The following is a 24485-nucleotide window of genomic DNA, read 5'->3' as shown; positions in this document are numbered from 1 at the left end:
TTATTTTTTGAGACAGAGTCTCACTCTGTCACCCAGGCTGGAGTGCAGTGACGTGATCTTGGCTTACTGCAACCTCTGCCTCCTGGATTCAAGTAATTCTCCTGCTCGGCCTCCTGAGTAGCTGGGATTACAGGCGCATGCCACCACACCTGGCACACCTGGCTAATTTTTGTATTTTTAGTAGAGATGGGGTTTCACCATGTTGGTCAGGCTGCTCTTGAACTCCTGACCTCATGATCCACCCTCCTCGGCCTCCCAAAGTGCTGAGATTACAGGCATGAGCCACTGCGCCAGGCCTAATATACATTTTAGAATCTGCAAGGTCTACACAAAGTCCTCAATAAAAGTTTGCTATTTCTATTATTGCTGTTAATATTATTTCTAGTGCAAATGTCTGAATTCATATTTCGTGATGAAGCAGCCTCAGTAATATCACTGTATTTATTGTAGCTCTTTATAACAAAAAGTTATAAGAAAAATCTATTAACTGGTCAAAAATGCCTCTGACCTTTTTCAGGAATTTCTTGCAACATTTTAAGGCTTAGAAATTTCTATACTCAAATCCCACCTCACCTCCACCCCACAATCCTTTTAGTATCATTTTAGTAATTTTATCCCTGACAGCCCCAAGTTGTATCTTTTCTTTTTTCAAAAGCTTCTTATAGCCTGGCTAACATGGCAAAACCCCGTGTCTACCAAAGAATACAAAAATTAGCCAGGCATGGTGGTGCATGCCTGTAGTGCCAGCTACTCAAGAGGCTGAGATGGAAAAACTGCTTGAACCCAGGAGGCGGAGGCTGCATCGAGCCAAGATTATGCCACTGCACTCCAGCCCGGGCAACAGAGTGAGACCCTGCCTCAAAAAAAAAAAAAAAAAAAAAAAAAATTCTTACGCTTAAAATGTAAATTGATGAGAATGTAAGTTTGTGCAACTTTCCTAGGAGCAAACTGTCAGTGTATAGCCAAAGCCTTGTAAAACAAATCATGTATTTTTACCAAGCATTCCAATTTTAGAAAGCTATTCTATTTGTCTATAAGGATTTACCTCTAAGGGTTTTCACTGCAGTGATATTTACAATGGTTTTAAAACTGCTAACAAATTAAAGATCTAACAATAACAAATTGGATATCTTGTGGAAAATGTTTATCATATATTGGTAAGTGAAAAAGATAGTTATAAAACTGTATTATTGTGTGATCCCATTTTTAACTTAAAATGTGTTAAATATTAATAAAGACATCAAGATGCTAATAGTGATATACCTGATTACAGCATATGGGTTATTTTAATTTTTTTCCTTGACTTTTTTTTTTTTTTTTTTTGAGAGGGAGTCTCACTCTGTCGCCCAGGCTGGAGTACAGTGGCATGATCTCAGCTAACTGTTCAAGGGATTCTCCTGCTTCAGTCTCCCAAGCAGCTGGGATTACAGGCGTCTGCCACTATGCCCAGCTAATTTTTGTATTTTAGTAGAGATAGGGTTTCACCATGTTGGACAGACTGGTCTCGAACTCCTCACCCCAAGTGATCCATCCGCCTTGGCCTCCCAAAGTGATCCACTTGCCTCGGCCTCCCAAAGTGCTGGAATTACAGGTGTGAGCCACCATGCCTGACTGGTTGCATTGATCTGTTTGTATATTCAAATATGTAGAGGACACATCATTCTTTTTCACTGTGCAGCATCTGAATCCCATTCTTATATGAGGGAAACCCCCACCTTATGATTCTGAGCCTCCCATGAGAGAAGCTGAAAATGCCATGTAAAACCTTTCCCAGCTTCCCTTGCAACTAAGGTATAATAAGTAGCCTTCAAACGGGCCCCAGTGCTCTCTGGCTGCTGGTATTTACAGCCTCGTGTAATCTCATTGGGTAGGGTTGTTTCCGAAATGATGGTGTGTGATTTCTGAGGTTGGTTATGAGTCATTGTGCTTCCTGCTTTGTTCTCTGTCTTGGATCACTCACTCCAGGGGAGGCCAGCTGCCATGCTGTGAGCACACTTAAGCAGCCGTATGGAGAGGTCCATGTGATGATGAACCGAGGCCCCAGCCAACAGCCATGTGAAGGAGCCATCGTGGAAGCAGATCTTCCAGCTCCTCTTGAGCCTCCAGATGATTTCAGCTTCAGCCAATGTCTTGACTGCAAGTTCATGAGAGACCCGAGCCAGAACTACCCAGTTAGGTGCTTCTAGATTCCTGACCTACAGATATTGTGTAAGAGAATAAATGTTTACTGTTTTAAGCTGCTAAATTTAGGGGTAGTTTGTTATACAACAATAGATAATACAAGGGTTACAGAACCTGACCCAAGTTCTTCATTTGTTTTATATTCCTCAGTATTTTATAGTTTTCTTCATGTTGGAACTATGTCTTTCTTAAGTTTATTTCTAAGCATTTTATGGTTTTTGTCTCTAATATGAATGAAACTTTTTAAAATTTTCACTTCTATGTGTTTTTTGAAAGATTAGAGCAAAACTAGTGATTTTTATATATTTATCTTATAGCCAATAATTTACCAGATTCTCGTATTATTCTATACTTTTTTTTAAGGGGTTGGGCAGTGGCTCAACTCAAGGCGGATCACCCACCCACTTCCAAGATCCAACTATAAGCTTTTTAACTGCAGCAACTTAAGTATATGCTATTAGAGCTGGAATTAATCATTCTATACTTAAAACAAAAAACCCTAGGGTCTCCTGGATTTCTGGGACATGCAATTGTCATCAGTAAGAAGGAATTTCAAAATAAAGGACTCTAGCTTTTCTAAAATTTATGCCAATTACTTGGTTTCCTTGTCTTGTTGTTAAATCCTCCTAAACTGTGTGGGACATTACTGACAATAGCAAGCATCTGTATCTGGTTCCTGATTTTTTTTTTTAGTGAAATGGCTTTTAGTGTTTTGTTGTTTAGAATGATAGTTGCTGTTAGTTTTCTTTAATTGAGGTATACATAACAAAATTCAACCTTTTAAAGTGTACAGTTTGATGAGTTTTAACAACTACTGATATCAAGATCAAGAGCATTTCTGTCACCCCAAAAAATTCCCTGGTACTCCTTTGCAGACATTCTTTTACATCTTTACTTCAGTTTAAATAAGATACTTACACTTACAATGTAAATCCATTGTTAATATTTGCACAAGGCTGGGCACAGGGGCTCACATCTGTAATCCAGCACTTTGGGAGGCTGAGGCAGGATTGAGCCCAGGAGTTCGAGACCAGCCTGGGCAACACAGGGAGACCCCCATCTTTACAAAAGAAAAAAACCTCAACATTGCTCACAATGAGCTCAAAGTATCTTTTTTTTTTTTTTTTTTTCCTGAGACAGAGTCTCGCTGTCACCCAGGTTGGAGTTACAGTGATATGATCTCGGCTCACTGCAACTTCCACCTCCAGAGTTCACGCAATTTTCCTGCCTCAGCCTCCTGTGTAGCTGGGATTATGGGTGCTTAGCACCACAACTTGCTAATTTTTGTATTTTTTTAGAGACAGTGTTTCACCATGTTGGCCAAGCTGGTCTCGAACTCCTGACCTCAAGTGATCAGCCCACCTCGGCCTCCCAAAGTGCTGGGATTACAGGCATGAGGCACCATGCCGGGCCTACAAAAAAAAAAAATTTAAGTTAGCCAGATGTTGGTGGTGCGTGCCTGCAGCCTCAGCTACTCAAGAGGCTGAGATGGGAGGACTGCTTGAGCCCAGAAGGTTGGGCCCACAGTAAGCCATGATCCTGCCACTGCATTCCAACCTGGGTAATAGAGCAAGACCGTGGTTCAAAAAAATATATTTTTAAAATTTAAATTTAAAAATTTTAAAAAACACATGTTTACACAAGTTCTGTATGAACAGAAACCATATCTATATTACTCACCCCTGTATTTCTAGCACCTAGCATAATTCCTGGCACATACCAGGCCCTCAACATTTGCTGAAATAATGAGTTAATGAATGAATAAACCAATCAACCAACCAACCAATTGACCTTGGATCTTGGCTCTATTCCTTAATGTTCCCTGATGCCAACTGCTTTCTTGCCTTGGTCTCCCCAGTCTGCCTTCCCCCTGACTCCCCACTGCTGGACTACACCTGCCTACTAGGAGAGCTATCCACTGTCCTTAACTGCATTCTTTACCTATTGGTTTTTTCTTCCAAGTTTAACTACAAAGTGGGGTGCTATCTCGTGGGGTTAGCTTTGCTCAAGGAGAAGCTTAACAACAACAAGAACAGTAGCTGTTTCCAGCAATACATAGAGAAAAGCTAAAATTAGGAAGCAAGGGAATCCAATACAAGGGCAAGAAACTTAATAACCATCCGGAGTGTTAGTTCTGGAGGAGCTAGGCTAAGATGGGCACTAGGGATCAGTAATGGGTCAAAAGTCAGAAGAGGTGAAAAGACCACAGCCAGAAACAACAAAGCTGGTAAGCAGCATATTCTCTTTACAAGGTACTCAGCCGGACAGCCAATCTTTTTTTTGAGACGGAGTTTTTGCTCTTGTTGCCCAGGCTGGAGTGCAGTGGCAGGATCTGGGCTCACTGCAACCTCCGCCTCCTGGATTCAAGCGATTCTCCAGCCTCAGCCTCCCGAGTAGCTGCGATTACAGGCACCAGCCACCACACTTGGCTAATTTTTGTGTTTTTAGTAGAGACGGGGTTTCGCCATATTGGCCAGGCTGGTCTTGAACTCCTGACCTCAGGTGATCCGCCCACCTCGGCCTCCCAAAGTGCTGGGATTACAGGCGTGAGGCACCGCGCCCAGGCCGGAGAGCCAATCTTTAATGAACAGAGCTGATCAGACAAGGGCCCGCCATCTTCTGCCAGCCTACCGTCTGGTGCTCTGCCTGCCTCATGAATTCCCACCATCATCTGCAGAAACGTCTACCCACACGCAGTGGCTCTATTTTGAAGGATATGTCTCAGTCTCAGTTCCCTCCAGGTGCAGCACCAACTCCCCACCACTCACTAGTTAAGGTGGCATTTGCAGTTTCAGAACTGGTTGCTTACTTATTCAGAATTGGAGGAAAAGGTGAGCTGTGAAATGCGAGGGGAAAAAAGTGAACTCATTTTTCTCTAAAAACAGAAAATAAAGGAGTTAAAATACACAAAAACGCAACTGAAATCTCTGAATGTAATTCACACTCTAGTATGCTCTTTTTAAAAAAGATGAAAGCACAGAAGCATGCATAAAGCATTCTTTGTAAGCTACTCTTTGCTTACTAATAACAAATGTAGGTAAATTGGGCAGATGTAAATAAGGCACCACCACAATACGTGAGCGCCAACCACAGAGCCAAGATCCGCACACCTAAATATGGGAAGTTGTAAAAGACTATGACAGACTGTCACTAAAAAGCTTGTCTTCAGGAATTCGGATGATTATCTGAAAAGATATTCAAAGTTCAATTTTATTGGAGGAAGCAATAAGGAAGGGGGATGTGTATGTCAGAGATGGGCGCGGATATGCGTGTGGGTAACGTATAGAGTAGGTTAAAGGGACGTAGAAAATATTTCCAAAGGTACAAGTTTAGCATGAGGGACTTCCCTCACAGGAAAGACACCTGGTGTTTTATATGTCCTTCTGAACACGGACAGGGTATTTCTATGAAGTTACAAAGCTGCAAATCCCGTTCTCATGTGCAGCACCACAGGTTTTGCTTTCAAATATCTGCAGGTGCATCCTCCTGCATTCGTTAAACTAAGGTTTTTCCTTTTCTGTGCTAGACCCACCTTTTCCACCACGCTCTCCACCTGATTCACAGAAGGGGTTCTAAGACCGTCAGGTCGGGGAGGTCCCAACCATCTTCTGTAAACCAGATCAGGAAGGCCTGGGGATTCCGGCTGCGCACAGACGAGGTGAAGGCTCGGGCTGCCCAAGTGACACACTTGTAGGCGGATTCGGAAACGCGTGCTCTCGAGCCGGAGGCGGAGCCCCCAGACTCAGACCGACCCCCCAGAACAAGGCGGCCTTGCCCGAGGCGTCAAGGCTTTCTAGGCCCGCTTCTAAAAGCTGTGTACAATGGAGACTCCTGGAATAGGCACATATCTCTACTGTAATCAGAACGAGATGTAACATCTAAGACGCAGGACAGGGCTCCGGCAAACACACGCTGGGGGAGCGTGAAAGTAAGGGCCAAACTACGCAGCTGGTCCTCAGAGACCAAAGACTACGATTCCCAGCATTCAATGCAGTGTACCCCGTAGGACATTGCATGTCGGGAGCTGTAGTTTCTCACCACCTCCATCTGGAAGGGTTCTAGGGGATTTTCAACCACTCTCGTGTGTTTCTCCTTTCCGAGAAGCGCCGCCACACGAGAACGCTGGCCGCGAAAGTCGTGCTGGAATCACTCCCAACGTAACCCCAGATATAGATGGGAAAGGGTGAAGAACACGTTGCCATGGCTACCGTTTCCACTGGTCACAGAATAAACGCTCTCTAGGATCCGGAAGTAGTTCCGCCGCGACCTCTCGAAAAAGATGGATGTGTTCTGTGCTTACATTCATTGGACGGTTGCCCTTAGAGGCCACAGCCGCCCAGGCAAAGGGGCGGTCCCACGTGTGAGGGGCCCGCGGAGCCATTTGATTGGAGAAAAGCTGCAAACCCTGACCAATCGGAAGGAGCCACGCTTCGGGCATCGGTCACCGCACCTGGACAGCTCCGATTGGTGGACTTCCGTCCCCCCCACGAATCCCCATTGGGTGCCGTGGGTGCGTGGTGCGGCGCGATTGGTGGGTTCATGTTTCCCGTCCCCCGCCCTCGAGAAGTGGGGGTGAAAAGCGGCCCGACCTGCTTGGGGTGTAGTGGGCGGACCGCGCGGCTGGAGGTGTGAGGATCCGAGCTTAGGGGTGGGGGTGGAGGCGGCTCCTGCGATCGAGAGGGACTTGAGACTCACCGGCCGCACGCCATGAGGGCCCTGTGGGTGCTGGGCCTCTGCTGCGTCCTGCTGACCTTCGGTGAGTGATCCTAGAGGAGCAGACGTCCCCCCTCTACACACGCGGCCGCTTCTCGAAGGTTCTGGGGGCGTTGAACCTGGGAGGGGGGATCCCGAGGCCTGCGGTGGGCCAAGGGACGTCACCTTTCCTCGAAAGAGGGCCAGGGGATTACGTTTATTCTCTTCTTCCTCTGGAAATAATAAAAGAGAGCAGAATCATCTAACTCCCCTACAGATCTAATAATATCTCGCCCGGAGGTCTCAGCGACCTCGGGGTGGGGCCTCTCTGGGGCTCTGGCTCCCCCGGGAGTTGTGAGAGTCCCTCCCCCCTCCCCGCCCGGAGGACTTTTTCGGCCACCGCTACCTTCGGCCATCCCAGCTTTCCCGTCCGGTAATTCCCCAGACTCCAACTCCTCGCAAGCGCGTGTCCTTTCTTAAGAAGATGCTGGCTTGGGAGCGTGAGGCCTGGGGCCAGCGGAATGGCAGTGTCAGCGTGTTTGATTCGGTTTTGCTGGAGCTCGGTTCTTAACATTTCGCCCCCTTCTCATGCCTCTGGGCTCAATTTCAGTTCCTCTCGCCAGAGATTGCATAAATCCTATTTGCATTCTGACCTGTGATAACGAAGGCCGAAGTTTTGGTTTGGTCAGTTGGGAGGCCTTGGCTCGGCCTGCGCGCAACACGTGTGGTTGTAGAAGAGACCTGGTGTCAGTCTGCTTAACGTTATTTATAAATGATCGGAGACACACTGTTTAGAAGTGGTGACTACCTCAGTATTTCAGAATCTACTGGGGACCTCAACATCAGAACTTAAATAGATGTGCTGTCTTGGCTTTACCTTGGGTATTTAAACCAGGGAATACACTCTTTCATCCCCTCCACCCTTATTTACCAGCTGAATTTTGCAACCCCTACCCTTCCCTATTTGATCATCCTCCTTGGAGAAGTGCGATGTTGAAGAGTTTTCCCGTGTTAAATCTTCAGGGTCGGTCAGAGCTGACGACGAAGTTGATGTGGATGGTACAGTAGAAGAGGATCTGGGTAAAAGTAGAGAAGGCTCAAGGACGGATGATGAAGTAGTACAGAGGTTTGTGTTCATTTGAACTTACCTATACAGATAAGCCCTGTGAACCTTGTGAGTTAGGGTCACTTCTTATGTATCTCTTCTCCAAAGGTCCAGATAAAGTCTAACACCCTGTATTTAAATACCTGGTGAGTTGTGTGCATACATACCTCCTAACTTGTCCCTGGGAGTGATTAAAACTGAGTGAATTCCTTTGAAAACTATATTGCAGAATACTAGCACCACGAACTTTGTAAGACTTTAGAAAAGAGTTTCAGTTGGATTTGTATTCATTAACTGTGTACGCCGAGTAGTTTAAAAATGGGATTTCTGTCAGTTGAACAATATTTTAAAATTTGGCCTCTTGGGATTTATTGACAGTTTTGAAGTCCTCACCGTGGAGCATAAATGAGTATGACTTTGCTTTTTAGTAGAGGAGACTTGGGGGTTTTTTTTCTGGCAATTTTAAGAACCAAGTATTTCCAGTGCAATGTTAAAGGTAGCCTACTGCTGTGCTAACATAATGAGATGGTATATCAGTAATACTTTATAAGGGTTTCCATTTTAACCCCCAAGACAATATTTAGAGGCCACTGTGCTCGCATCATAATTCCTCTAGTTTTGAAGGGAACTAAGCCATGCAATATTTGCTTATCTAACTGATTTCCTTAGAGAGGAAGAAGCTATTCAGTTGGATGGATTAAATGCATCGCAAATAAGAGAACTTAGAGAGAAGTCGGAAAAGTTTGCCTTTCAAGCTGAAGTTAACAGAATGATGAAACTTATCATCAATTCATTGTATAAAAATAAAGAGGTAAGCAACATGTGGTTAGAATATTTTGTCTCTATATGGTGGCATACTTGTTTACTTAAATTTGCTTGATTTACTGCAAAAGTAATGTACTAACCGAGTAAGTAGCTAACAACCTTTAAATACTTAATATGTCCAAGAATTGTTACTAGATATCTGGGAAGAAAGGGAGCATCAGACATTTTCTTTTTCCTTTACCTCTAAATAGGTTCATGGCCTGATAATAGTTGTGATTCTAAGGGCAGTCTCGTAAATTAAACTTCTTGCATTGTATACCTCAAGATCACTGTCAGATGGGTAGTGTTACTACCCTTACCAGCTAATGTATCCCTTATAGTTGCCACAGTTCTTTGTGTAAGGAGCTATGCCTTTTTTTAATCAAAAGAATAAAGCCACTCCTATACCATAAGAAGTCTTAATTCCTTAAAGAGTGCTTTTATAAGGTACAGAGAAGAAATAAAATGGGTTTGGCATAAAATGAATATCTTAATGTATCTTGAGGATAGTCTTAAGTGTATTACCTCTGGCTTCCATTTAGATTTTCCTGAGAGAACTGATTTCAAATGCTTCCGACGCTTTAGATAAGATACGGCTAATATCACTGACTGATGAAAATGCTCTTTCTGGAAATGAGGAACTAACAGTTAAAATTAAGGTAAGTGTAAGGCAGTTTTTCTTTCTTTTAAAGGAAAAGGAATCCTTAGAGGTAGAAGATCCCTATCGGTCAAGATAGGCTAGATTATATTGCAATGACAAAAAACCCCCAAGCCTCAGTGGCTTGAAAGTCAGCAAACTATGGCTAAATCTGACTTTACTTGTTTTTATAAATAGTTTTATTGGAATGCAGCCATGCCCATTTGTTTATTATCTGTGACTGCTTCTGTGTTTCAACAGCAGAGTCAAGTTGTTTTAACAGAGAACATGAGTCTCCCACAGCCTAAAATATTTACTATGTGGCCCTTTACAGAAAAAGTTTGCTAGCCCTTGGCTTAAATCATTGATCACAGTCTGCCTGTGGTCTTTGCTCTGCTTCATCCCCATGCTGGGACAGAGGCGTGGGCAGCCATCTGTAGTGTGTAGACAGTTGCCATGGTGCAGAGCAAGCTTAGAGGGTCTCATACTACTATAATTAAAGGCTCAGCCTGAAAGCAGAGCTCTCATTTACGACTCATTGGCCATTTATAACTCATTGGCCAGAACTAGTCACATGGCCTTAGCCATTCTTAAATGGAGAAAGTAGAATCCTCCTAGGTTTCTGGAAGGCAGACAGCCAGGAATATTGAGTGAAGAATATTAATGATCCATCACAGATTCCAAATAGAAGAATCATTCAAGTTGTTTTGTTTTCTATTAAAGAAATAGGCAAGACATAAAATTTTATTTTTCTTGAATTGTTTTTCTTCAAAGGTAACTTGTTTTATTTAGGTCAGCCTCTAACCCTTGACATTTAGACCAGTCTGCCCATTTGATATTAATACTTTCTCAAATACATAGATTACTTTAAGATGTACACTTTCAGAAAAGGCCATAAAAAACTATGTAGAGGAAAATATCTCAGTTTAGTTTTCTGTATTGGAATTGATGGGACCCAAAGCTGGTTAGTTCCTCAATATTTGCTTGGCGTAATGTAAATATTAAATACAACTATCTGGTTCTTGTCTTGCTTTTAGTGTGATAAGGAGAAGAACCTGCTGCATGTCACAGACACCGGTGTAGGAATGACCAGAGAAGAGTTGGTTAAGAACCTTGGTACCATAGCCAAATCTGGAACAAGCGAGTTTTTAAACAAGATGACGGAAGCACAGGAAGATGGCCAGTCAACTTCTGAATTGATTGGCCAGTTTGGTGTTGGTTTCTATTCCGCCTTCCTTGTAGCAGATAAGGTTATTGTCACATCAAAACACAACAACGATACCCAGCACATCTGGGAGTCCGACTCCAATGAATTTTCAGTAATTGCTGACCCAAGAGGAAACACTCTAGGACGGGGAACGACAATTACGTGAGTATAACTGATTCCTAATAATAATTAATAGTCATGGTGAGGATCTTGACTCTCCAGTTCTATTCTCTGAGCAAATGACTTATTCTGGGCCTTAATTTTCCTGCCTATAAAATGAGGAAACAGAACGGTTACCATCACTTGAAGAAATGTTTGAGGACCTGCAAAGGGCCAGGCACAAAGGTTTGTGATTGCTGGTGTACATGGAGGGTACAAAGTAGGAAATAGCAGCTCCCCCAGGGGAGAAGGCTTCTTGGGTACCCACAGAGGAGGCATGGTTTGTCAGTTTCCCAGGTTAGAAGAGTAATTTGTCTGTGGAGCATCCTGAATAAAGGCATGCTTACTAGATGAAGAGAGTTCTTGGTGGCAGTTATGGATGGAAAGTGATGAACTTTTTTTTTTTTTTTTGAGACGGAGTCTCGCTCCAGCCCAGGCTGGAGTGCAATGGCACGATCTCGGCTCACCGCAACCTCTGCTTCCCGGGTTCAGCCTCCCGAGTAGCTGGGATTACACGCATGCGCCACCACGCCCTGCTAATTTTGTATTTTTAGTAGAGATGGGGTTTCTCTATGTTGGTCAGGCTGGTCTCCAACTCCCGACCTCACATGATCTGCCCGCCTTGGCCTCCCAAAGTGCTGGGATTACAGGCGTGAGCCACCGTCCCCAGCCAGAATGTGATGAACTTTTTAAGATTCTCAAGGTGGTGTGGAGGATGCGAGGAGTGGACAAGGGGGAGACTCTTTGGGGGACCATTGAAAATACTCAGGATGAGTGATAGCAACCAGGGCTGGGGCTGCCTTGTAGAGATAAAAGGCTTAAAGAAAGTTCATGAAAGTTGTGAAAGCTGTGGAGTAAAATATGTCACTTAAGGATAGTTACAAGTTTTTAAATTCGAATTAAGATCCCTCGTAAGCCAATTAAGATCCCTCTTAAGCCAATAACTGTTGTTCGTATAGATGAGACAGAGCCAGTGCCGTACAGTAGCTCTCCTTGCTTGTAGCACTGTGACGGAGACAGGGCAGCTTTTTGCCTTTTTAAAATTTTACCATCTTGGAGATGAGGAAATTCTATTTCAGAGGTCAGTTGGCTTGCCAGCTCCTGCTAAGTGAGTAACAGAATGTGCCTACAGCTTCTATTTTTTTTCTTAATTCAGTTTTAAATTTTCTTAACATTAAGGGAAAGAAGCACATGCTTATCATTGTGACCAACTTTCTTCATCCTAGAAAGTAACATTTCCTGTTTTTACTGCAGCAGATTTCTTTTAATGAAGACTAACTAGATGACTGCATTTTAGTACTTTTGTAACTTGTGTTCCCAATTTACCTTTCCCTGCCTTTGTCACTAACATTGATATCTCCAGGTCTCATTTGGAGGCATCACTAAGAGTTATGCCCCAGTGCCCTCTCTTTTTAAGCACTGCTAGGTGTTGGAGAAGGATAGGGAAATCATTCCTGAAGAAAGACAGACAGTGATGTCCCAAGAGGTGTTAATGTCAGGTTACTAAGAAACAGGTGAAATTATCTGGATATAAGTTCCATGAAGGCAAACATTTTGTTGAAAGCTCCATTCCCAAAGCCTAATACTTAATTGGCAGCCATTTGTATGAATAAGTAGGTTAAACAGTGCAGTTCCATGCAGGTAAGATGGCTGGTAACAACCTATCCAGTACCTAGTTTCCATGACCATGCATATCTTTTTAAAAATTTCCTTTGTCCACTTCTTAAATGTTGACATACATTTTCTCCAAGTTAAGTTTCAGCCCTTTCTCATTGTCCATATGATCCTTAATGTAGTCTTATCCACTGCCACGGCCTCAGGCTCCATCTCCAGTTCTCAAATTTATATTCTTAGTCTAGATCAGGAGTCAGCAAACTTTTTCTTAAAAGAGCCAGCTAGTAGAAAAAAAGATTAAAGAAAAAACAACAAAAAAAAGAAAGAGCCAGCTAGTAGTAGATATTTTTAGCTTGTGAGCTATATGGTCTGTCACATGTCCCAACTCTGTTTAGCTTGAAAGTAGGCATAGACAATACATAAGGATGTGTCCCAGCCAGGTGTGTTGGCTCATCTCTATAATCCCAACACATTGGGAGGCTGAGGTGGGAGGATCACTTGAACCCAGGAGTTTGAGGTCAGCCTGGACAGGACAACATAGTGGGATCCCATCTCCACAAAAAAAAAAAAAAATACAAAAATTAGCTGGGCATGGTGGTGCATGCCTGTAGTCCCAGCTACTCAGGAGGCTGAGGTAGGATTGCTTGAGCCGAGCCTAGGAGGTCAAGGCTGCAGTGAGCCATCATCATGCCTGGGTGACAGAGGTCCAAAAAAAAAAAAAATTGTCCCAATAAAATTTCTAGTGGGTGCCAGCTATACAGCTATAGCTTGCCAACCCCTTGTCTAGGTCTCACTCCTGGGCTCCGTGTTCATGTGTTTAATTGCCTTTTAAATGATTCTACCTAAGATATCTAACCAGCAGCTTCTACTTGCATCCAAAACTGAACTCTTAATCCCCAAATCACTAGAACATGTGCTCTGAGACCAGCGGCCTAGTCACTCACTAGGCTTTGTTGTCATATCATGGCTACTTACTGGCCAGGTACCACTAAACTAATGAGCCTTTTGAGACAGGGAGGGAACCACATATAGACCATTTCCCATACTTAATTGGCAACACAAATATCAAGATATGGACTGACTACTTACTGAGTGGGTTCTAGGCTGGGCACAGTGGCTCACACCTGTAATCCCCACACTGCCCGGTAGAATTTTATGTAATAGTAGAAATGTTCTATATCTGCACTTTCCATTTTGGCAACCACTAGCCACATGTGACTGTTGAGTACTTGGAATGTGGCAGCGTAACTGGAACTGAACTGTACATTTTTTTAAAATAAGTCACATGTGCCCAGTGGCTACCATTTTGGATAGTGCGGATATAAATATAAATAATCCAGATTAATTTGCTAGCTTTTCTAAGGAAAATGTTTTCATTAATTAGGAATAGTTATCTACAATATTCATTAGGTTTCTAGAATAACAGTAAGAGCTAAGAGAGTGCATGACTCCATTTTTCTCCAGAATATTTCAGTGCTTTCTCACCTTGAGAAATGAAAACAAACAATCTATTCAGAAGGTTGAGGATATTTTAATTTTCTACTTAAAACAATGTTATTCTCCACTTGAGGTAATGTAGAGGAGATTCTTCTCTTTACTGTATATGTGTTACATTTTAGCTCACAAACCCTTGTTGGTGATGGAGAGTTAACACGAATAATTAGGACATCTTGGATTACACTGAACTGCTGGCTATTACCATGGTATTTAGATGAATTTATAATTGGATCTTCTAAATGTTAGGTGTCTCTAAACATCAAATTTTTCTTGCAGCCTTGTCTTAAAAGAAGAAGCATCTGATTACCTTGAATTGGATACAATTAAAAATCTCGTCAAAAAATATTCACAGTTCATAAACTTTCCTATTTATGTATGGAGCAGCAAGGTAAATCTATATTGACTAAAAACTTCTATGTATTACCTTGGCAACATGTTTAAATATTCAACACTAAAAGAATGAAGGCGGGCTGGCGCGGTGGCTCATGCTTGTAATCCCAGCACTTTGGGAGGCCGAGACAGGTGGATCACCTGAGGTCAGGAGTTTGAGACCAGCCTGGCCAACATGGTGAAACCTTGTCTCTACTAAAAATACAAAAAAATTAGTTGGGTGTATGGTAGCACATGCCTGTAATCCCCGCTACTCAGGAGGCTGAGGCAAGAGAATTGTTTGAACCTGGGAGACGGAGGTTACAGTGAGCCGAGGTTGCCCCACTGTACTCCAACCTGGGCAGCAAAGCAAGACTCTGTCTCCCAAAAAAAAAAAAAAAAAAAAAGAATGAAGGCAAAATGTGGTCTATTATAATGTTAAGGATACTCACAGGGTTTTCTTGCAAAAACCTATTTTTTTGAGCTGTAATGTTATGTCATATTTCTGTAGACAAAATCAGAATTGTTAAACAAATGGATTTAACCATAATTCTTCTTTTATTTCAACAGACTGAAACTGTTGAGGAGCCCATGGAGGAAGAAGAAGCAGCAAAAGAAGAGAAAGAAGAATCTGATGATGAAGCTGCAGTAGAGGAAGAAGAAGAAGAAAAGAAACCAAAAACTAAAAAAGTAAGTCTGGTTCATCTCCCTGCCTAAGATACCGTTTAACATGTATACGCAAAACCAGGAAAACCCAAGTATGCACTGGCTGAGTTGAAGTCAGCTTCAGTTCCAGTGCTAAGTCCATGGAGCCAGCTTTTAAAATAAGACCTTTGTATGTTGAGTACATTGTCCTGTAGAAAGTTTTAAGTATCAAACCCAGGTCATTTTTATGAAGAATTTTCTGACTTTTATATATTGCCTGGGACTGGTGACTTATATGTTTGGAATTTTAAAATCTTAAAAAGCTTTCTGAGTCCTCTTTTGTCTTTTTATCATGTAGGGATTAACTATAAAAATGGTTCTTTGGCTTGCTTAGGTAGCAGAGTAAGAAGTATTGGTCATGGTGGTTGAGAAATATTTTGTAAAATGTTGGATTTCTTTAAGTCATGAAATACGAATATGTAATATGTATTTCCTTCTAACCTCAAAACAAATATTTTCAAGAAACATTTTTGCTAGTTAAAAATAACAATAAAAAACCTTAATTGGCTTTTCATCAATTAGCAATTATCTTTTTGAATTAAATATTGAGAAAAATACTTTGCTTTTGATACAGTTGGCAGAAACCTTCCCAGATAACAGGTATCCTTTAGTGAGTTGTTTTTTTTTTTTTTAATCTGGAGACAGAGTCTCTGCCACTCTGGCTGGAGTGCAGTGGCATGATCGTAGCTCCCTTCATTCACCCTTGAACTCCTAGGCTTAAGCAGTCCTTTCACCTCAGCCTCCCAACTAGGTAGGACCACAGACACATGCCACCAACAGACACACCACCATGACTGGCTAATTTTTGAAAGTTTTTTGTAGAGATGGAGGTCTTGCTATGTTGCCTGGACTGGTCTTGAACTCCAAGCTCAAATAGTTCTCCTACCCTAGCCTCCCAAAGTGCTAGGATTACAGGCGTGAGCCACCACACCGGGCCTCTGGTGCTTTACATAGTCTTTTAAAATCTACTGAAGTCATGGTTACTGCTCGGATAACCTTGGTGACTGCTAAGAGAGACTAATCAAATACTATAATAACTTCAGGTTGAAAAAACTGTCTGGGACTGGGAACTTATGAATGATATCAAACCAATATGGCAGAGACCATCAAAAGAAGTAGAAGAAGATGAATACAAAGCTTTCTACAAATCATTTTCAAAGGTAAATATAATTCCCTAGCTTCTGGTTATTAATGAATCACCCTATTAGTTTAATTGTGTATGGTATGTGACCATTGAATATGAGATGGTCCATTCCCATTTTTTCCCAGAGAGAAAATTCAAAAAAAGACCTTTAGGCCAACTATAATACGTCTACTTCTGGTTTATTGACCTACTCGTAAGTAAAATCACATTTATGAACCTTTGAGATTGATATCTCAGTAAAGATGGTCTTTGAGAGTAATTGGTTTCCAGAACACACCATTTTTACTTAAGTTGAATTATTATGCTCATCACTACTTCAAAATTGCTGCAGTTATTAAAATTCGTCCTAGCTCTTGGTTAATATAATAGTGAAACATTACAAAATCAAGAATGTTTGAAACAGTTTTCTGGCTGTTTAAACACAATTGGTTTCCTTTTTATTGCTGTGTATTTTGTAATATGTGGTTTTTAAAAAAAAAATTATTTCGAGAAGGCATCTGTAGGCTTCACCAGCTTGCCAAGGGTTTTGTATGACAAAAAAAGATTAAGAACCACCTACATAGGTAGATGTGTGATTTCCACCACAAAACCCGTAAAACATGAAATCATGTTGTTAAGTGGCTTTTAATATAATCTTTAAAGAGCTTGCTTACGACATCAAACACTTATTGTGAGATCCTATGCCTAGGAATAATTACCAAATTTATGTTTCCTTGCCTGTTTTTTTTTTTTTTTTCCTTTTACTGATCCCTTCTTGTAACTCTTAAGAATGCAAAACTAGCATTGATAAAGGTTGTTTCAAGTTAGTTTCCCCAGCAGCATTTGGTGCAAGTAGTAGAATGCTCTAGTGGACTTAACCATAGCTAAGTAAAACCTAATATTCTGTGTCTGTATTTGTTCTTTTCTCTATTCCATATCCTTTAAATTTCAACTCTTTAAAACACCGTCAGTTCTGCCTTCGATTTCCATAAACTCTAAAGTCCTAGAGTCTATAAACTTACTTTATATAAGGCAGCTGTATTAGAAATATAATTAATGTGAGCCACACATGATTTTAAATTTTTTAGAAGCCATACAAAAAAAAGGAACCACGAAATGTTAATAGTATAATTTATTTAACCCAGCGTACTCCAAATAGTAGTATTTCAACACATAATCAATATACAAACTAATAATGAGACATTTTACACCCTTTTTAAACTTTGTACTGTGCCTTCAAAATGTATTTTACACTTAACAGCACATCTGAATTTGAACTAGCTACATTTCAGTGCTTAATAGCCATTTATGTGGTATAGTAATAGATAATGCAGATCAAGAGAATTTCTGACTTTGTTTTACAGGTATTTACATATATCTTTGTAGCCACTGCTAGAGCTAAGTTCCATGGAAGAAACATGTTCTTGAGTACTTACTGTAGTTCAAGGGCACACTGAAGTGTTGTATATAATTTTGTCATTTAGGCAGGGTGGTGGTTTTCCTATTCACTTCTCTCATACATAAGAAACATAAACTTATCCATCCTTCCGCAAGTTTAGGAAATAATGTTATTGACAATCATCATCAAAACAACCATATCTAGTGAATTAGAATTGTAATCCTAGTCATTTCTTCATTCCACCCTTTTCTTTCTCTTTTTTTTTCCCCCTCGCAGGTAAGGGAAATTTTTTGTTAGTTAATTGCTAAACTGAACGTGTACCACATAGTACATTGCTTAGTTCTTGCACTGCTTTTCTACTGTGTCATTTGAATGACTAAGATACCAACTTTCCACAGGAAAGTGATGACCCCATGGCTTACATTCACTTTACCGCTGAAGGGGAAGTTACCTTCAAATCAATTTTATTTGTACCCACATCTGCTCCACGTGGTCTGTTTGACGAATATGGATCTAAAAAGAGTGATTACATTAAGGTGAGTTTTTAAGTAGTACATACAGTGTTTAAAATGTGAAAGTTTAATTTCCAGAAAGTGACCTTTTTTTTTGGTCTCTTTAGCTCTATGTGCGCCGTGTATTCATCACAGACGACTTCCATGATATGATGCCTAAGTACCTTAATTTTGTCAAGGGTGTGGTAAGTATCTGAAGTTTGGGAGAAGGGGTGATTGTTGTGCCAGGGGTCTGGCAGTGTAGAGTGTGTGTTTGGCTTTGCTTTCTTCCAGTGGTTTTATTGCTCACTGAACTTTCTTTTGCCATCTGAAGGTGGACTCAGATGATCTGCCCTTGAATGTTTCCCGCGAGACTCTTCAGCAACATAAACTGCTTAAGGTAAGTGTCTCTAGGAAGAAACTGTCCACTTGGCTGTTGGATTGGGGTTCGGAGAACAGACTCCATTTGTGGAGTAACCAGATTTTGGGTCTGGTCCGTGATTCTTCAGATGAACTTCCTTTCATTCTGGGCTTATCAGATCCTAAGAATCTGATTCTTTTTCTCCCAACATTTAATAACAAAGTTTCAAACATCTAGAAAAAATTAAAGAATTGTACAGTGAACACCCATATAGGCCCACTGCCTGGTCCAGGATTAACATTTTGTCATCCAGACTTGATCACATAACCACCTCTTTATCAAGTCTTTCATTAAACCCTTCCCCTCCAATACTTCCATAATTAGAAGATTCTTCAGTTTTTAAATTTAAAAGTATTTGAAAGTAGCATATTTGTTCACTTCATTTAGATCCTAGAGAGAGAGAATATCAGTGAGTCCTAAGGTTAGAATGTCAACATTAAGGCAATCTTGTGGCTGTTTGCACAGACAGCTGAGTTTCAGCCCAATCTGAATACATAGGAGTGCTTCACCATTTCCTGCCCCTCAATAAATGGCAATAACGATATCATCTTTGTGTCTTTCACACTCTTCCCTGGGTACCTTACATTCTCAAAAGTTTGAGATTAACTTCTCTAATCAGTTATTCTTTCATTGTGTTTAGGTAATTAGGAAGAAGCTTGTTCGTAAAACGCTGGACATGATCAAGAAGATTGCTGATGATAAATACAATGATACTTTTTGGAAAGAATTTGGTACCAACATCAAGCTTGGTGTGATTGAAGACCACTCGAATCGAACACGTCTTGCTAAACTTCTTAGGTTCCAGTCTTCTCATCATCCAACTGACATTACTAGCCTAGACCAATATGTAGAAAGAATGAAGGAAAAACAAGACAAAATCTACTTCATGGCTGGGTCCAGCAGAAAAGAGGTGAGATGAACTCTTTAAGCGTTGTCAGCCATTCTGGAATGTAGCTAGGGATTTACAGCCAACTCTTGAGGGGGAGAAAAGGAAAACTTAAATGTGTAACTGGAGTAATTATAAGCCCTGGTCAGTCACTGGCAGGAAGCTTGTTTATATTCTCTGAACCTCTTAATTCTTCACCTGTAAAATGGGGTTTTAATAATGTATAAACATAGCAGCTGCTAGGATAAACAAATACACCAGGGCCAGACTTGGAAAACTCTGTGACTTCTCTTAATTTTGTAGGCTGAATCTTCTCCATTTGTTGAGCGACTTCTGAAAAAGGGCTATGAAGTTATTTACCTCACAGAACCTGTGGATGAATACTGCATTCAGGCCCTTCCTGAATTTGATGGGAAGAGGTTCCAGAATGTTGCCAAGGAAGGAGTGAAGTTTGATGAAAGTGAAAAAACTAAGGAGAGTCGTGAAGCAGTTGAGAAAGAATTTGAGCCTCTGCTGAACTGGATGAAAGATAAAGCCCTTAAGGACAAGGTATTGTGGAAATTACAATTTGTGGAAATATTAGTGTCTGCATTAAGAGAAAGTTATTTTGTCAACAAATTAAGCTGCAGCTGGTTACTTTGTAACCATTAGAATGGTAAAAATTTAATTAATATAGTTAAATTATTGGGAGAAAGCTTAAAACTTTCCACAGTAGTTTAATATTGCTTTGTTAATAACTTAAGTTGTTACAAATTAAGTTTTATGTTTTTAAAAGCTGATATTTAAACTTCTGACTAAAAAATTCAGATTATCAAGTAAGTGCCCCTACAAATTCTCCTAAGCCTTAAGAAAAGCTATTTTTATGACCTGCTATTTTTATGATCTTAAGCGATAGTCTTAGAAAGTTGAAATACAATTGCTGAATGACCTTACCTGTTGATATTAATTTATATGACTTGATTTCTTTTCCTAAGATTGAAAAGGCTGTGGTGTCTCAGCGTCTGACAGAATCTCCATGTGCTTTGGTGGCCAGCCAGTATGGATGGTCTGGCAACATGGAGAGAATCATGAAAGCACAAGCGTACCAAACAGGCAAGGACATCTCTACAAAGTAAGCATCCTCAGGAAAGTCCCTGCCAGGGTGTTGGCTCTTACCCAGTCTTCCTTTTGGAGACGATACCATCTTCAATACAAAGAGTAAAATTGCCTTAAATGTCTGCCACTGTCTAGTGTAAGGTAGACAACAAGTTTATGAAGGAATTTCTCCTACATTCGATTAAGAAAAGGTCTTTAACTCATGATTTTATGATTTTATTGTATTCAATATGTAAATGGGAATTTTCTTAATGTGTTATGCATATTGTCTTTACTTTTACATTGGATTATATGCTTAGCCTAATATCTGAATTTATTTTACATTTTTAAATGTAATAGCTGCACATGAGGTTAATGACAACATTCCTCAAGTGAGTTAACTCCATTTCAAATCACGTCCCCCACACCTCCAAGCGTTAAATTATGGGTACCCAGATAGAATGTCTCATAGAGTAAATGGTAGAGGACCTGTGAATTAACAGTATTTGAACTCAAGGGCCTGTACCTGGAGGTATAGTGAGTCTTTGGTACTCTTTATTTTCAAGAAATATTTCATGTTTATGTTCTAATGTCACAGCAATGACCTTGAAAATGACTTCTTCCCTGCTTTTATTCTCTGTTCTCTCACCTGGAGTATGTGTCTGAAATGCTATCTAGTCATCATCCTTTTTTCCCAAGGCCTAGCTGAAGGATTCTTTCCTCCCACCCCCGCCGAGACGGAGTCTTGCTCTGTCACCCACGCTAGAGTGCAGTGGCACGATCTCTGCTCACTGCAACCTCTGCCTCTTGGGTTCAAGTAATTCTCCTGTCTCAGCCTTCCGAGTAGCTGGGATTACAGGCGCCTGCCAGCACACCTGCTAATTTTTATATTTTTAGTAGAGACGGAGTTTCACCATGTTGGCCAGGCTGGTCTTGAACTCCTGACCTCGTGATCCACCCTCTTAGGCCTCACAAAGTACTGGGATTACAGGCATGGGCCACTGCACCTGGCCAGGATTCTTCTTCTTAAAACCTTTTCTCAAAAATGTAGTCTCCATTTTTGTCACAATTCTAAAATTCCATATTATGTCTTATCTCTTAACTATAAATTTCATGCAGAGAATAGTGTTCTGTTTATCTGATATCCCATTGCAACAGTACAAGGACCATTTAAAACATGTCTACCTATTAATTTCAGGAAATGATTAATTAACAGGAAGTTACCTTTCATTCAACAAACATGAACACTTATTACTATGTCCATGCACTGATGGTCACAGGTAGACATAACTTCTGTCTTTTGGAACATTTAGACTAGTGAAAATGACAAATCAAAGCCAGGCATGGTGACTCACTCCTGTTGTCCCAGCTACTCAGGAGGCTGATGCAAGAGGATCAGTTGATCCCGGGAGTTCAAGGCTGTAGTGTGCTGTAATGGCAGTACACTCTAGCTCTAGCCTGGGTAACATAGCCAGACTCCATCTCTTTTTTATTAAAAAAAAAAAAAAAAGACAAGTCATAATCTGAGCCCTACATAGATAATGGGTACGCCAGGATAGGGATAGATGTGGTTCCTCCCTGTCCTCAGAGCTGTAAACTAGAGAAGAGAGCATAATCACAACTAACAGTAAAATGCTAAGGATTTTGAAGGTATATTCAAAATACATTTGGAACTGAGTTCAGATAAAAGAAGTTAATTTTTCTTGGAATCATATTGGTGAAGGCATCGTGGAGAAGGTATTATTATTGGAGCAGCATCCAGAAGCTGCATAGATTTTTCTGAACTCAGGGAAGCAGAACTATAATTATGGTAGTAAGAATAAACTAAGAGGGAACAAACAGGACATTAAATCAGTTCATCTGTTCAGTGGTGCTCCAGGTACTTGGGACTCACCAGTAAATAAAGTAGTTCATTTCATTTTTCATCTAACCATGTCCACTTGCTCCCTGCCCTGCTTCCCTGTTAAAAGGGAGCAATACAGGCTGGGCATGTGGCTCACATGTATAATCCCAACACTTTGGGAGGCTGAGGTGAGAGGATCACTTGAGGCCAAGAGTTCAAGACCAGTCTGTGCAATATAGTGATACCCTGTCTCTATAAAAACTAAATAAGGAAACAGTGCAGTCATCCCTTTGTGTCCATGGGGTGTTGGTTCCAGGACATCCCATGGATACCAAAATCCACAGAGTCAAGTCCCTTATATAAAGTCATGTCATATTTGCATATAACCTGTGCACATCTTGCCATGTACTTTAATCTGTAGATTACTTTTAATACCCAATGCAATGTAAGTACTATATAAATAGCTATTATACTACATCGGGTTTTTAATTTTTTTCTTGTTTTGCACTTTCTAGTATTTTCAATCCGAGGTTGGTTGACTCCGCAGATAAAGTAGACTGGAAAAGTACAGTCATCCCTAGGTGTACGAGAGGGATTGGTTCTAGGACCCCTACCAAAATCCACACATATTCTAGTCCCCCATTCTGCCCTGTGGAACCTGTGTATATGAAGAGTTGGAGCTCTGTGTGTGCAATTCCACATCCCAAGAATACTGTATTTTCTCTCCGAGTTTGGTTGCTGAACCTGCACATACAGAGGGTGGACTGTATGTATTGGAAAAAAAAATAGCATATAAGTTCAAACCTGTGGTGTTCAAGTGTCAATAGTACATTTTGATTTTTTTACCAAGAGTTGTCCTCTGTAATTATGAAAGAATAAGGGAAATGTATGAACCCTAAAATTGGATATGTTTTGTTAATGTTCATTTTTATCTCTTAACAGTTACTATGCGAGTCAGAAGAAAACATTTGAAATTAATCCCAGACACCCGCTGATCAGAGACATGCTTCGACGAATTAAGGTAGTATTACAGTAGTCCTCTTGCTTGTCTTTTAATATGAATACTTTGTATTTTTCAATATTAATCTAGTGCATCTTCTTGCATCTCAGGAAGATGAAGATGATAAAACAGTTTTGGATCTTGCTGTGGTTTTGTTTGAAACAGCAACGCTTCGGTCAGGATATCTTTTACCAGACACTAAAGCATATGGAGATAGAATAGAAAGAATGCTTCGCCTCAGTTTGAACATTGACCCTGATGCAAAGGTTTGTATCCCCAACCTTCCCACAGAGGCTGGCTGGCTTTGTTTCTGCTCTTTCGGAATAGGCCTCTAATGATTGAGGGATGTAGCTTTGAGACATTTGCCTAATTTCTACCTTTTGAAAGAATTTTATTGAATGTTTGAATCCCTGTAGTGTCAGGCACTGCACTAGGAACTAAGTCCTCCTTTTATGTCCTCTTTCCTTTTTGCCTGCCTCCTTTTGTTAGCTTGGCTGTTCATTTAGTTAGAGGATTTACTCTGTGGTTCTGAATAAACAGAAGTGGCATTAATTGTGATTTTATACATTTAAATGAGCAAAGTGGAAATAAATCCAAGGCATTAATGGGCCCATAAATGTTGTGTTTAGGTGGAAGATGAGCCCGAAGAAGAACCTGAAGAGACAACAGAAGACACGACAGAAGACACAGAGCAAGACGAAGACGAAGAAATGGATGTGGGAACAGATGAAGAAGAACAAGAAACAGCAAAGGTAGAGCAAATCAAGAATGTGACTTGCATTTTCAGTTCTGGCAAAGTTAGGACAGAGTTTTAGTTCTGGCAAAGTTAAGACAGAGTTTCAGTTCTGGCAAAGTTAGGACTGTAACTTACAGAAGTCAGACTAGCATTTAAACTGTTTCATGCACAAGCCTTTTGTCAGCTAGGTTTTTTTTTCTGCTAACTGTTAATATCTTCCGGGTTTGTTTTTTTTTTTTCCAACAGGAATCTACAGCTGAAAAAGATGAATTGTAAATTATCCTCTCACCATTTGGATCCTGTGTGGAGAGGGAATGTGAAATTGACGTCATTTCTTCTGGGAGAGACTTGTTTGGATGCCCCCCACCAATCCCCTTCTCCCCTGCACTGTAAAATGTGGGATTTTGGGGTCACAGGAAGAAGTGGGTTTTTTAGTTGAAATTTTTTTAACATTCCTCATGAATGTAAATTTGTACTATTTAACTGACTATTCTTGATGTAAAATCTTGTCATGTGTATAAAAATAAAAAAGATCCCAAATA

The 24485-nt window shown here is 40.8% G+C and overlaps 3 protein-coding genes across 11 annotated transcripts in view; 1 reads left to right on the top strand and 2 right to left on the bottom strand.

Moving 5' to 3' along the window:
- LOC105497726 (putative tetratricopeptide repeat protein 41) overlaps nucleotides 1–6376 on the bottom strand; it is a 93421-nt gene extending 87045 nt beyond the window's left edge. For 8 of the 9 annotated variants that reach the window (XR_011608907.1, XR_011608908.1, XM_011769035.2 and 5 more), the window contains exon 1: nucleotides 6220–6376. The gene's annotated coding sequence lies outside the window, so the exon portion shown is untranslated. Of the gene's footprint in view, nucleotides 1–5713; nucleotides 6162–6219 lie in introns of those variants that run through there. The other variant, XM_011769038.3, reaches the window with a different exon arrangement.
- A 92-nt stretch (nucleotides 6377–6468) lies between these two features.
- LOC139356666 (uncharacterized) lies at nucleotides 6469–7403 on the bottom strand. Its single transcript, XM_071071218.1, has 2 exons — nucleotides 7280–7403; nucleotides 6469–7106 (listed from the first exon to the last, which is right to left on the bottom strand). Exons 1-2 carry the CDS (start codon nucleotides 7287–7289, stop codon nucleotides 6484–6486), a joined length of 633 nt encoding a protein of 210 aa, XP_070927319.1. The 5' UTR covers nucleotides 7290–7403; the 3' UTR covers nucleotides 6469–6483.
- LOC105497727 (heat shock protein 90 beta family member 1) lies at nucleotides 6797–24485 on the top strand. Its single transcript, XM_024797942.2, has 18 exons — nucleotides 6797–6937; nucleotides 7897–7999; nucleotides 8648–8789; nucleotides 9325–9441; nucleotides 10457–10788; nucleotides 14173–14284; nucleotides 14836–14955; nucleotides 16014–16130; nucleotides 17891–18028; nucleotides 18112–18189; nucleotides 18318–18383; nucleotides 19045–19314; nucleotides 19594–19839; nucleotides 20265–20401; nucleotides 23150–23228; nucleotides 23318–23473; nucleotides 23837–23959; nucleotides 24190–24485. The coding sequence occupies exons 1-18, from the start codon at nucleotides 6889–6891 to the stop codon at nucleotides 24217–24219; spliced, it is 2415 nt and encodes an 804-aa protein (XP_024653710.1). The 5' UTR covers nucleotides 6797–6888; the 3' UTR covers nucleotides 24220–24485.

The sequence above is a fragment of the Macaca nemestrina genome, chromosome 10, assembly GCF_043159975.1.
Source record: "Macaca nemestrina isolate mMacNem1 chromosome 10, mMacNem.hap1, whole genome shotgun sequence".
Lineage (NCBI taxonomy): Eukaryota > Metazoa > Chordata > Mammalia > Primates > Cercopithecidae > Macaca > Macaca nemestrina.
This window is presented reverse-complemented; position numbering and strand designations above follow the sequence as displayed.

Bases quoted from the DNA above. Each gene is read 5' to 3' on its own strand.
- LOC105497727 (XM_024797942.2), top strand. From the start codon at position 6,889: ATGAGGGCCCTGTGGGTGCTGGGCCTCTGCTGCGTCCTGCTGACCTTC. The intron at 14,956-16,013 runs GTAAGTCTGGTT...TAATAACTTCAG, and splicing joins AGAAACCAAAAACTAAAAAA to GTTGAAAAAACTGTCTGGGA. The intron at 23,960-24,189 runs GTAGAGCAAATC...TTTTTCCAACAG, and splicing joins AAGAACAAGAAACAGCAAAG to GAATCTACAGCTGAAAAAGA.